General features: G+C 47.8%; 1 protein-coding gene across 7 annotated transcripts in view; it reads left to right on the plus strand.

Annotated features, from left to right (window-relative positions):
• Positions 1-13,559, plus strand: part of ULK1 (unc-51 like autophagy activating kinase 1) — an 89,400-nt gene that overhangs the window by 52,032 nt on the left and 23,809 nt on the right. For all 7 annotated transcript variants that reach the window (XM_050318672.1, XM_050318673.1, XM_050318668.1 and 4 more), the window contains exons 11-16: positions 1,044-1,126; positions 4,072-4,122; positions 10,812-10,900; positions 12,482-12,647; positions 13,216-13,276; positions 13,377-13,466. In XM_050318672.1, coding sequence (XP_050174629.1) covers positions 1,044-1,126; positions 4,072-4,122; positions 10,812-10,900; positions 12,482-12,647; positions 13,216-13,276; positions 13,377-13,466 — 540 coding nt within the window. The remainder of the gene's footprint in view (positions 1-1,043; positions 1,127-4,071; positions 4,123-10,811; positions 10,901-12,481; positions 12,648-13,215; positions 13,277-13,376; positions 13,467-13,559) is intronic.

The raw sequence follows: 13,559 nt of genomic DNA on the forward strand, positions 1-13,559 counted from the left end.
TAAAATTACTGTGCTGGGCACACACATGCCATTACCTCAGCTGACCCCAGCCTGGGGAGAGGGAAAAGCCTGGCAGAGGGTGGGGCCATGCTGGGCACAGCCAGGACAGACAGAGATAATGCTGAGAGGAGCTGGAACTGCCTCCACTCTAATTTGGGAGCTCTGCCCTGTCCTGGCTCCTGCAGCCCCCAGCAGCACTTCTGGGGATGGAAGGAAGTCAGCAGAGCTGAATCCACTTATGCAAGGGCTGGATTCCGCTTTCCCTGCCTTAATCTGGTCATTTATTCCCTGCACCTTGCAGTCTGCTGGGGTTGGGAAGAGCTGCCCTGGCCTCTCCTCCACCTGCCTGTGGGGCAAGGGAGAGCACGGTGATTTACCAGCTCTTTGTGCTGCAAAGGCCGTGGCAAAGAGTGTTTTCTTCCTAAGTGTGCTGAAAAGTGGGGTAATAGCTGCATGAATTTTAGCTTGCTTGGGTGGCAGTTGCTCACATCTTAGTGGCCTCCAATTAATAAATGCTGTATATCAAGGAAGCAAATAGACAAAGGTTGCTTGCCAGCCTTTACATAAGCTGCGCTGAAAAATAAATGCCTTAATAAAATGGTGGTAATTGGTGATGCATTTCACCACCACTGTCTTAATTGGAAGCTTCCCCTTGGAAACTGCTTCATTTTAGTGCCCTCCTTAATCCCAGTAGGGCAAGTGGAAGAGATTTCATTTATCATGTGCAATACTGCACGGTGAATGGGCTGAGCTGAGAACCAGAGGGATGACACTGGCACCACTGTGGAAGGGAAGGATCTGCAGGAGCTCATGGGAGAGGCCACTGAAGGAAGATTATCTGTAGCCTGAACAATGACAGCGGGGAGTGAAAGCCAGAGATGCAAATAGAGACGTTTCAGTTCAGCCTCCCTCCAGTGAGCTCCTCGTGTTCCTGGCCCAGCAGGCACACGGAGTTTGCATTTGCCAGTTGCCTTCCTGAATATGTAAAAGCAGTTGAAGCAGACTGCAGGTCTCTCTTACTTTGCTTTTGTTTGCAATCCTAGCATCCCCAGGGAGACATCAAGCCACCTGAGGCAGCTCCTGCTGGGCCTTCTGCAGCGTAACCACAAGGACCGCATGGACTTCGGTAAGACCTCCCTCCAGTTTTAGTCCTGCTGCCCCTCTGTGTGTCTCTTGTGCTGTGGCACCTCACAAACATCTGTACTTCTGGAGAAGCATCCAGACACCTGGATTTCACGTGTGCCTTGAGGGGTGCATAGTCCTGGGGGTTCTAGTGTGTGTGCTGGGCAGGTCAGCGCTGAGTTCGGTACAATTTTGCAAACCTGGAGATGTGGCACAAACACCTCCAGCGTGTGTTTGTTCCTTGTGTTCCCTTTCATGGCTGCTGCTTTTATAATCTCTCTGAACTTTGGCTGTGTTACCAGGTAAAATGTGTATCTTGAGCATCTCCGTTTCCTCTGTCACAGCTCCTTCCCAAAGCTGCACCCATTTACTGAACAGTTCAGTCAATACCTTCCTTTTCTCAGGGTGTGCCAGGATAATGTGAGCCTGGAGACTGTAGCTGCTTGCAGAGCCTTCCCTCCTTCTCCAGGTTTCTGTGGAAGGAAGCCTTGATTCTCATCAGGGCTCAAGCTGGCAGTCTCTGGCCCTGTGTCTGTCTCCTGGCTTGGCTAACATGAAGTTTTTTTTTTTCTTAATTCCTTCTAAATTAAGAATCACTGTGAGCCAGGTGGTTCTGGCTTTGGCAGCATCTTACAGATGTGTTTTAGCTGAGCCAAAAGGTCTGAAGAACCTCCTAGTGAAGCTTTGCCCTAGAGGAAAGCAGGCAGAGGTGGAGCCTTTCCTAGAGCCCCTGAAAGGGCCAGGTCATCTAAAGGCAAAGATATCCTGAGTGTTTTCGGGATGTTGCCTTTTAGTCAGGCCTGGGGTAAAAGAGTTTGATATTTCTGTCTTTTGGGCACTGGCTTTGGGTTGTTTTTTTGTTGCTTGTCTGCTCAAGTGGATTGTTTCCTGCTGGGCAGCACATGTGCCAGCTGATGAAGAGAAATTGTTTTGCACCCTCTGTTATTCTTTTGGATTAGAGATGCCAGGAAAGCCTTTCTGGGGACGGTCATCTGGCTGGATTAACTGAGGCTGATTGTAATTATCCAGTGATGATTTAAAGAACATGTTATTGGGGTGCAGAAGTGAGAGAATGAGCCTTTTGAAAAGGGAGTTGTTGAAGCTCCTGACAGAGTGACTTGGACAGAAGCACCTTGCAGTATTATTCCCTGCAGATCTTTTATCTGGCTGTGGATCTCTACCTCTTCTGTCACTCTGCTGTGAATTTAAAAAGAAGGTATCCTTGAGGTTCTTGACTCCCTGCTGTCAGAAATTGAGTCTGTCAAGCCTTTTTAGACCCCCATAAGCTGTTTTTGTACCTCTTGGGAGTAGACTGCATGAGTCAGTGTCTAACACTTAGAAATTTGAGATAATAGATTTTGATATCACTCAAGACAACACTTACAGCACGGAGATTATTGGCTGCTGCAGGATCCTTTTCTTTACAAATTGCCACATCCTTGTAAAATATAATTGTTTTTAAGGGGTGTGTGAGAAAATAATCTGTACAGAGGCCTATATTTGAGATATTCCTCGTGCTTTATAGAAGGCAGATCTTGATGAGTGTGTGGCATCCCGTGACACATTCTAATATCTCCTGTCAGCTGAGAGGAAAGCAACCACCAAAACCATGATTTATTTAGACCAATCCACTTCCCCAGTATCCAGTTGTGTACTTGGTCTCACATAAGCTTGAAACTTCACTTACTTGTTGTGTCTCAGCTGCTGTTCTACCAGGAACTGGTGGTCTTTGCAATCTCAAGATTATCTAGAGGAAAACCAAGAGGGTTTCGAGTTGCAAGTTTCCTGCTGATGATTACAAGCTGTGTTATTTAAATTTTGCTTTGCAAGCACAGCTAATAAGCAGTTTGGAGCAGGGAGGGGGGGGAAAAGTGAAAGAAATGATCATTTCCACCCCCTCAGTTGAGTCAGCTTGGCTGAGGGATGGTACCCTCCTCTAGAGGAGCAATCTGAAGGAGAAGCAGGAAACTCCAGCAGCTGAGCAGCTCCTGCAGGATGGGGATGTTCTCCATCCACAGCAGATGTAATCTGCCAGCTTTCCCTGCCTCAGAGTTCCATCCCTTCTGTTGTGCTACGCCTGCTCTCAGGCTGCAGGACCCTGGCGTGGTGGTGGCAAGGAGGGGCTGGGGAGACAGGGATTGCTTAAGATTATAAAGCAGACAAAAACCCCAGTTGCTACTTTCTGGAAAGCTCACTGGCCAAAGAGGAGCTGTTTACAGAAGCACAAGTTTGTAAACCTTGGGTGTTGCAACAGGAAATTCATGCTGGGAAAAGAAGCTGGAGTGCCTGCAGTTAGCTCCATAATCACTGTTGATCCATGAGTAACACTCCCAAAAGGCTGAGTTGCTGATTGTGATAGGAGAGGGCTCTGGCAGAGAGCTGCAGTGAATCAGAGATGAAGGAGCTGGGAGAAGTGGCTACTTGTGAGGACAGGCAAACATGTAGAGAGTCTCCAGCAAGCCAGGACAGAAGCTTTTCTTGGCCTGGATCTGTAGGATGAGAGGAGGAAGCAGCAGTTGTGTCTGGTGTGAAAGAGAGGGAGTTCTGGGCTGTGGTCCTTCCTGCCCTCAATGTGTGCAGGGTTTGGGTCTGTGTGTGGTGGAAGATCACTCAGTGGAGGCCTTTTTGTCCCTCATTCCTCTTCAGTGTAGCGAGTGGCAGTGCAGTGTGATAAATACAGCTGCCCTGGATCCCTGCAGTTTGGATGACTCACCATCCTGATCAGCCAGGGATCCAAATAATTTCCCATCCTTTTTATATGAGCGGGTCCTGCATCCAGTCCCCAGCCTGCATTCTTGACCCCTGCTGTACACAAGTGCAGTCAGCCAGCTCCCAGGGTTACTGGATTGCATGGAAAAATCACTGGAACTTGCTACGCTTTGACTGCTTTGTAAACTTCTTAGAGTCATTTCCTTTCACTGAGTCATTCTCCTTGATTTTTTTTTTCAGATGAGTTTTTCCATCACCCGTTCTTGGATGCAAGTGCCTCTATGAAAAAATGTAAGTATTGCCTTTTCAATTGCAACTCTTTTTTGAACCGTAGCCGGACTTCCTTTGCTGCTGGTTCAAAGGGAAAGACAAATACTGCTTTATGTTTGCTTAGTTACTTAGGCAGGGATTCAGTGTTTGTTACTGTGTCATGTCCAGATTTCACCATCAAAATGTATTTAGTTTTACTGAGTTATCTTCAAAGGGAGGATCAGAGGACTGTTTAGAAACCTGAAGTAGAAGCAAACGTAGCTTTGAGATGTGTTCAGCTGCTTTGTGTGAAGTGCTTCACCAGTGGGGGGCTTGTAGGTAAACAGGATTATGTATCATGCTCTTGCTTTTCATCCTCATCTGTAGGACCATTCAGGATTGTGAATGGTGCAAACTGGCACTCCTGGCCAGGTGCTACCTTAGGTTGCAAAAATGGCTTTGGTTACCAAACCTTTTTTCATCTTCTACCTCGAAGTTCTTGATAAATCTCGTTGTGGAAGGGTTACCTTTGGATACTCTCTGAGAGCTGGCCAAAACAAGAGTTCTATTGAAAGTTCTCTCTTCCCTCTTTCGATTCATAACTTTTGAACATCTTTCTAGCCACATGTAGTATGGTCCAGAGGTTTGCTTTCAGTGGAAAGCAGTTCAGAATTCCTTCTGGTGTGGGGGTGTTATAGTCCTCTGGCCAAGAGACTTGGCTTAGTGGAATTGTGTAGAGTTGTCTTCTTCTGGAAGGATCTTCTTTAATCTCCTGAGTAAATGATAAAGCCAAGAATTTTCATCAGTGACTTCTTTGGAGTGCCCAGTGTAAGGGCTGGAAATTCTGGAGGAAACACATCCAGCACCAACACAGAGCCCCTCTGGGATGTGTGCCATGGGTGGACACCCCTTGTCTGATGTCCACGTCACTCCCGACAGTCTCTTGCTTTCCTGCTGCCAGAGCAGGACTTCTCGGTCGTTCCTGATCAGATTTTAACTGTGCACTCAGGTGACCTTCCTGCGGGCAAGAAAAGACGCTTCTGGTTTAGGGGCGCTTGGAAAGCGGCCAAGGCCCTGTCTCCACCTGCCCCAGCGAGATGTGGGGCCAGCCCTGCCAGACGGGGCTGCTCTGCCGGCAGGAGAGGACCCTGCCAGTGTGGGACTGCTGCTAAGCCAGCCCAGCTCTTGGCTCCTGCTCTACAGCTGCTGTGGGGGAAAAGCCCTCCGAAGTGTGACCCCCCCGTGGGCAGAGGATCCCCCCCTCAGGATGTTCCTGCGTGCCCACCAACTCATCTCCCACCTCCGGCCGTTCCGTTGCTTCCCTGCAGACGGGAGAGGGTTCTCCTGACTTGGCCCCCGTTCCCGCCTTGTGCCCGCTTGCTGTGCAGGAACCAGAGGTGCCACGATGAGCAGGGGGCTGTAGCTCAGCCTGTGCCCCCAGCTGCACCGAGGTTAACAGTGTGGGGTCAAGGGCCAAGAAAAAAAGCCCCTTCACAGGCAGGTGAGGCCTCCAGACCCCTCTGCTGCCCTGCTGGTCCTTGCCTCAGGGCATATGTCCACAGCCTGGAGTTCTCTCCAGGCAGGAAAGACTTCTACTGGTTTTGAAAACACAGGGAGAAGTACCTCAGCATTGCTGGAACACTGGAGTTGTTCTGCACAGAAACCTGCCTAGTGGAGGAGATAGTTCTGTAGTGTGCTGTGAGGTCTCTGCTGCTGCCAGATGGCAGGGAGGGGTTAGAGCCTCTGGGGAATGTGGTGAAGAGCCTGGATGAGAAAGGCTGCCTGTGGTCCTTTTGATTTCTGAATAGGTGAGAGAAGAGCCAGCGTGTCAGCAGAGGTTGGGGTTGTGGTGACCTCCATAAGAAAAGCTCCCCTGAGATGTGTGGAATGCTGTTTAACGTGGCAGCGTGCTTGACCCCTGCACAGGTGTAGGTGAAGGAGGTGTCTTGGCAAGGCTGCAGTTCTCAGGGGCTGCCTCCCTGGCTCTGCATGCAGAGCTAAGAGTCCAAAAGCTTTATTTGTGCTGCTTCATCTCAACATGAGGCTCAGCATCACCAGGGTAGGAAGCATCAAAGAGGAGAAGAGATGTGGCTGCACCTGAATGATGGTGGTCGTGCTCGGGGTGAATCAGAGTCCTCAGGCTTCCAGTGGACAACTGGGGGAACAGTGTGCCTCATCTTTTTGTTCTTCTTGAGAGTTCATAACTGGCTGCCAGTGGCTGCAGTGGAAGCAGGACTAACTCATCACATCCATGTGCAAGTGTCTCTTAGGAGAGTTTGTTGGGTGACCTGTGCCAGGAGTAGTAACCACTCTGTGATGAACACACTGAGACCTCAGCTGAGCTCAGGGATCCAAAGTGCAGCCTTTGCCCCTGCAGCTGAGAGGTGCCTGCACTGCACTTGCTGGATGTGTCCATCCAGCTCCCAAACCAGCTTTCAGGCGTGGCACCTCCTGTCCAAGTGAGACCATTTTGCAGCGTGAGCAGAGCGGGCTGGTCTCTGTGCCCTTACAGACACCTCTGCCCTCAGGTGACAAGGACAGAACAGGAGAGGTGCCACCAGCACTGGTCTCACAGTGATCAGAAATGACGTGAGAGCCACGGGCTGTTCATTCCATGTGGATCTCTGTTAGTACACATGGAACTGTGAAGAGCTTTTTTTTAATATAACACAATTCTGGAAGACTGGGGAATCCTCAACAGTGGATCATTCTCCAAGTGGATAATTTTGAAGCTGCTGAGACAGGGGGATCCCACTCGTTGAAATACACTTGTGTATTTTGCAAGACACTCCAGCAAAATCAGCATTTCTTTCGGAAGTCTTCCAGTACATTTCTGACAAGCACATCCTCTTCACTGCTGTTTCAAGGGATGGTTTTGTTCTTATGTCCCTCCTCTCTTCTCCCTCCTTTAGTGGAGCAAGGACTTAAGTCTGCTGCCACCCTGGGTGTATCACAGAGCTCTGCTCTCAACAGGCTTTAGCCTGGAGAGTGGATTCAGGGCCTTGGGCTTTGTTAGCTAAGATGTATACTTTATTTTTTGTTTGTTTATTTATGATTAATTTTGCATCGTGGGTTTTGTACCTGTGACTAAGCGTGTACTTTAGATGTGCAAAAATTTGATTAATAAAGCCTTTAAAAATACGGTGTCTAGTCAGAATGCCGTCTGTCTGTAGCCAGGTCTGATCAGCATATGGTATTGGGGCCGTGTGTTACAGTAATGATGCTTGAGAAGGCTTAATTAGACGCTTGTGCAAGTCCCCTCTCAGTAAACACGTTGTAATTGGTACCCGTGCAGAATATTTTGGAGGTTTTTCTGCTCCTGCCTCTAATGAATGGTGAGCTGCTGCCTCCTTTACACTGAGTTCAGAGAGCATGGAAGGTGAGCTGCTGTGGTTCAGAAGTGCACAGGTGGCTCAGGGTCTGAAGTACCTGCCTGGCTCAGCTTGACTTTTACCATCTTGGTAAGCTTTTTGTACATAAAATAGCTGATAATTAGCAAAAAAAAAAAATCGCTGTGACTTCTGCACGTAGAAGATTTTAATGGGGCAAATTTTTAAGCTCTGAAAAGCAGCTTATTGGCCAAGTCCTTTCAGAGTTTGCACTTAAGTTATTGCCTTGTCAGAGATTGCAATTAAAGAACTTCTTCTTGGTGACTGGTTTTAATTGAATCCAGATCATCAAAGTGCATCTTTCCAGTGCGTGTAAAACTCAGATTCCAAATAAAGCTTTTCTCTAGAGCTTGAGGGTCAGATATTTTTAGGATAATGGAGCCTCTGGTAGGGTGATGTGTCAGGAGTGATTTTTGCAAGGGTAGGATCCAGTATCGAGATCTGCACAGCTGGAGCACAGGCTTGCCTTTGTGGCTCCCAGCTCTCCCATTTGGAAACCAGTTGGCATTGCTTACACAATGTGCAGGATGACTGTTGTGTTGCTGGAACGAGCTGGAGAGGGCAATTATGAAAACAGACTTATTTACATTACAATTACAATCCAGCAGTTTTCTGGGTTTGGGTGGGGGCCTGCAGTTCATGTTAACATTCCCCACATTCAGACTCAACTGCAAACATGATGAGCCAAGTGTTTGCACCCTTTTTAATTTTGAACTGGGAGTGCCTGGGTGTGTGGAGGAGATGCTTTCAAGCTGCCCCACATGGCTGACACTGAAAAGATGCCCCAGCAGGGCTGTGGGGGTCAGGGAGGGTTTGCCAGAGCCAAACCTTGGGGCTCTACCTGCATCAAAGTCCACGTGGAGTGTCAGGGCCTCCAGAGTTGGAGCTCACAGCATTACAGTGTGAATTTGGGGAGTTCAAAGGGATTTAAATAAGAGCAGTGATAAACAGAGGCTGTGTCTCAAGGAGTGCTTCATGCAGCTGAGTTTTGAGTTTTCAAATGATAGTGGCAAAGTCTGCCTGTGTGTCTTCCCTCCTGATTAATGAAAAGCTGTCTGAAGCAAATAGACAAAAATAGAAAGGTCTCAATTCCAGCCAGGTTTAAATCAATAATCACAGAACCAAAATAGACTGGAGGGGACCTTGTGAGAGAACTGGAATGACTCTGACAAAAACTACTCATTCCAGGAAAGATGAATGGTGATGCAAGTCTTGCAGCCAGCACGTGTGGATACAGTTCAGAATTTGCTTATCTTTTCTTAAAAGCACCTTTCCATAAGAGGAAGGTCCGTCTGTACATGGGTGAATTGTTCTGTAATAGCTGGCAGGATAAAAAGGAGGGGGGGATTTTTTTTTTCCCCCTGACAGATTTCTGGTATTAAGTACCCAGGGAAGGTTCTAGGGATTGCTCTGCAGGCTCTGTAGGAGGATTGTGGAGATCAAAAGCAGTGTGATACAGGCAGGACAGAGCTCTCCATTTTACAGGCAGGTTGTCAGACCTCTGTGTGTGTTCCCTGAGTGCAGGGAGTGGGAAGCAGCCGTGCTGGCTGTGGGCAGAGTGGCTGCCCACAGAGCCCCTGACTGACCTCCCAGAACACCCATCATCATCAGGGCACCACGGTCCCTGCTCCCCCAGCAGAGCCAGGGCAGGGTGTTACAACAGCACAGACCATCAAAATCCAGTGTAGAATGGATACAGAAGTTAAACAGTAGCCTCTCACAAAGCTTTGGGGAGATTTCTTTCCTTACAGATCTAACCCTCAAAGTGTTAGATCTGTTACAGATCTAACCCTCCAGCACAGGAGGGTGTGCCCTGCACACCAGCCTGCCCCAGCCATCCCTTCCCACTGGGGATTCCCACTGCACAGCCCCAGGACTCTGGTGCATCACTCTCTATGGGCAGTGCAGCAACCTCTTTAGAAAAATATTCAGGTTTTGTTGATGTTTGCAGAGTCTGGAGGTCACAGTGACCCTGGTTAAACTGTTACAGTGGTCAATTACTTATGTTAAAATATATATTTTAAGTCTGTGCTGCTTTGGCTTTGTTTTCCTGTTGTTGGATCTCGTCACATCTCTCTCAGTCTGAGCAATTCAGTGTCTCAAACTCTTTGTGCTCAGAGACTCTGGTCCAGTCAGCCTTTAACCTTCTTGGATAGGCTGCATGGAAAGACTTCCTAAAGCCTTTTATTAAAAGGTATATTTACCCATTCTTTTATCTTTAGAACACTGTTTCAACAGTTAATTGCAGAGAGATAGACTTTTATTTTTGTAGCCTGTTGAATAGAGTAAGTACTTTGTAGTATCTAAGGGGATTAATGACAGAGGTAGTTTTACTTCAAACAGAAGCATTCTTTTTCCAGGTGTTAATAATCTCCCTTGTAATAAGGATGGAGTCATTAGCACAGGTCCTGTAAAGGTAGAAATTTGATACAAGGTGCTAATTCTCTGCCAGCATAATGGAAGAGCAGCAGAGTGTTCCTCTCCTCACTTTAGCATTGCCTCTGATCTCTATCTTAAGTCATTCAAATACCAAAATGGCTCCAGTGTAAAATCTGACTTCAGGCTGCCTTGAAGTGGGGATTTTGGGATCTTCTGTGCTGTTCAGTCTTGTGTGTGTGGACTGGAGAATTTGAACCACTAGCTACTTCAAAGTCCTTTGAAGAGCCAGTGTTACCTCTGACTGTCTCCCTCCTTGGCTCTTCTGGGTTATTTACTGAACCTCACTTGCATAAGTCATTGGAGTTAAATGTTCTTTTCTCCTGTGATGCCTTAATCATATTTGCTGCCTGAAGGTCAATGCTAACAAGGCCTTTCAGAGTGAGCTTTAGGCCTCTGTGAGAGTTACAAAAGCCAGTTTGACAATGAAGGGAATAAAATGGGCAGTTCTGATATTGAACAAAAAAACATAAGAGGGAAGGGATGCAGGAATGGGCTGTGCTGTGGAACAGTTTCTGTACAAAGAGGTAAATAAAGAACCAAAACATCTTTAACCTGAAGAAGTGGCCAAGGGAGAACAGGCTGAGCTGTAGGAAACAATGCACTATTTCCTTGGGAAACCCCCTTGAGGGCTTTTTTGTTGGATTTTGGGGTTCTTTTTTAGTAGCCTGGGATGCCTGAGTGGCCCTTAGGGCAGCAGACACGTGGGGCTTGAGTGGGCAGGTGTTTAACCTGAACAGAAGGCTAATTTCTATTTTGTCCTCCTTTAATTGACCGCATCTGATACGTGAGATGGCATGATGGTACCATGAGATAAACCTGATGGGAAAAGGTGAAAAAGACCTTTTATTATTGATTGATCTTAGTCTGACAACTTCTTCTGGTTCTGTCTTTTGTTGGTTTTAGCTGCTTCCGTGCCAATGCCTTCGTATCCCAGTTCAGGCTCCGGTAGCTCCTCCAGCAGCTCTTCCACTTCCCACCTGGCATCACCTCCTGTAAGTACAGCTTGTTTCTGACCAGCATTCCCAGGCACCACAGAGAGACATTCAGCCAAGCTGTTTGCTCAGGCCAGACCTGCCACAGCCCAGTGGTCTTGTGAGGGTAGATCTGAACCGATGGTTTTTCTCTCTGGTTACGTGAAATGGTGAAAAACTTTTCTGGAGGGCAGAATGTTAACTGACCATTGAAATGACATTCCTCCAGCTCTGTTGAACTGAAAGCTTGTTTTGGGAGGCCCTTGGTGAGAGCTGCCTTTGACTTTGAACTCAGGAATGCTGGTGGTGTGATGGGGAAGGGAAGGGAGAAGGATGGAATTTTTTCCTCCCTGGCATGACAGCTTTTTTAGTTCATTTTCTGAGTTTCCCTGGGCCAGGGTGTCTCAGCCTGGTGTGGGAAATGCTGAGGGGCACTAGGAGAAGGTGTTGTAGGTGCTCACAGTGTGGGCTGGACAGAGAGGACAGTTCTGCTCTCCTCTGAATGTTGCATAACTGTGTCCCCAGAGCTTCTTCCTCCCTGCAGCAGCCCGAGGTAATGACCATAGGATTGCAGAAGTGAGCAGATGGTGTGAAAAGCAGACTCACTCTCCTGAGCTTTGCTGGTCTGTGAGTGCAGACTCACTGCCAGACTGGGAGGGGGTCCCACATTAGAGGTGCACTGCACCTCTCCTGCTCTGCCTTCTGCTGATGGGTGGGAAAGAGACAACTTTGACTGCTGGAAAATTCCTTCTGCCTGCATGTACTGCATGTGCAGGGAGAGGGAGTCCCCACTGGTACAGCAGGAGAGTCTTTGGAGGGTGAGCAAGGTCTTAGTGGGGCCCAAGTGAAAGCTGATTCAGGTCTTTCTCAGCCTGGAAATGCATGAGGATAAAGATTGTGATCTGCTCCGTGGGCAGTTGGGCTGCCTTAAAGCTTTCTTAAACCATCCAGCTCCCTCCATCTGTCTGCAGATCGAGAGGATTGTGGGGCTGTTCATCATCTGGCTGAAGGCAGCAGGAAAATGGAACTTTTTAGGGACCCTCCTGCCTCTGTGAGCTGTTCATCTACTGAAAGCTTTGTCTCCTTCGGGCTTTTCTTTAACTCTTTATCAGCACTGCAGTGAAACAGGGTGGTCCTGAAAGTGCAGGAACACTTATCTGCATGTCACCAAGGGCTTCCTGCAAAAGCATGAGTACAGAGCAGATGGTTACTGTTTAAGAACAAACCAAAAAACGTAACTGAAAATAACAACCCAGAGCGTCTCTGAGAGCCCCTCTCGGTTTCCCAGCCGTACTAGAGGGAGCTGGTGGAAAATGTGGGGTTGATGCAGGAAGGGATGCGATACCTCAAGTGAATTTCTCTTCTCTGGGGAGCATCAGACACGCTGGAAGTACGTTTTGTGTAACAAAAGATGCGCTGTTCTGACAGGGACATAGAAGGCTGTTCCTTTTCAGTAAATTAAACAGCTGCTTCTGGCAAACCATCAGCCCTGGTTTATCAGCAAAATGTTGTTTGTAGCCTCGAACAGCTGAGTTTAAAGGATGGAGCAGAATGATGAAGTAGCTGTGCTGAAGCCAGTGTTTGTTTTCTCCTTGAATTTAGCAGTCCCTTGGAGAGATGCAGCAGCAGCTGCAGGAGAAGGCGCTGGCGTCTCCTACCCAGGATTCTCCTGGCTTTCTGCACAGATCCAAGGACTCTGCTGGGAGCAGCAGCAAGAATTCGTCCTGTGACACAGATGACTTTGTCATGGTCCCAGCACAGTTCTCAAGTAAGGTGGTTTCTGGAAGTGCAGGTGTTCTGATCAGAATTTGGAAGAGCAGTTAAACCTGTCTGTTGTGCCTGAAGAGCAGGGATGGTTTTGTCCTCCAGCTGGAAGAGACATCTGGTTCACTGGCTAGATTCATAGGATATTTTGTAATTACCTTTAAAGACAGGATTTGAGAGTAAAGGTTACTTGTGGGCCTCAATAAGAGATTGAACCTGGAAATCCAACTGGAAAAGAAGATAAATAGGTTCCCAGGGAAAGGTCTTTCCCAGAAACCTTTCCCATGTCACCCTCTCTTCCGTTTCACTCAGCATCACAGTCCAAGGCAGCATTCCAGCCAGCAAGCTGGATTTTACACTTGAAAAAATCCCTGAAAAGACTAAAATATGTTGTTTTTTTTCTTCAAACACTCTTGATTTTCATTTGAGCACCTGTGTTTGTACTTGGATAGGAATTCCGTGAAAATACACATGTACACAGAAATTCCACACAAAATCTCAGTTGTTCTGAATGTATAAAGATTTTTGAGAAAATTATCTTGAATTAATGTGCTTCTGCACTTGTTCCTCAGGTGATTTGACTGCTGAGGCTGCAGGAGGGAAACCAATCCAGGACAGTCTGATGTACAGCGGGTAAGGCCAGCGAGGCAGCTGAAATTGTCCACTGGGTGTCTGGGGCTTCAGGGTTCTGGTTCCCAGGACCTCATAGCTGGGTTCTTTCTGTCTTCCTCAGGAGTTCTTTGGTGACTTCAGCAGGCTTGGAAAGCCAGGGGAGGACACCATCTCCATCACCCCCGTACAGCAGCTCTCCCAGCCCGTCCAGGTAGGAACAACTGTTCAGTGGTGACCGTGCAGCATTGAATAATTGAACACCCATTGACTTCCAGGAGGGGATTTTACAGCTGTTGGTGTGCTG

Source organism: Myiozetetes cayanensis, unplaced genomic scaffold (genome assembly GCF_022539395.1).
Source record: "Myiozetetes cayanensis isolate MyiCay16 unplaced genomic scaffold, myiCay2020 scf21, whole genome shotgun sequence".
NCBI lineage: Eukaryota > Metazoa > Chordata > Aves > Passeriformes > Tyrannidae > Myiozetetes > Myiozetetes cayanensis.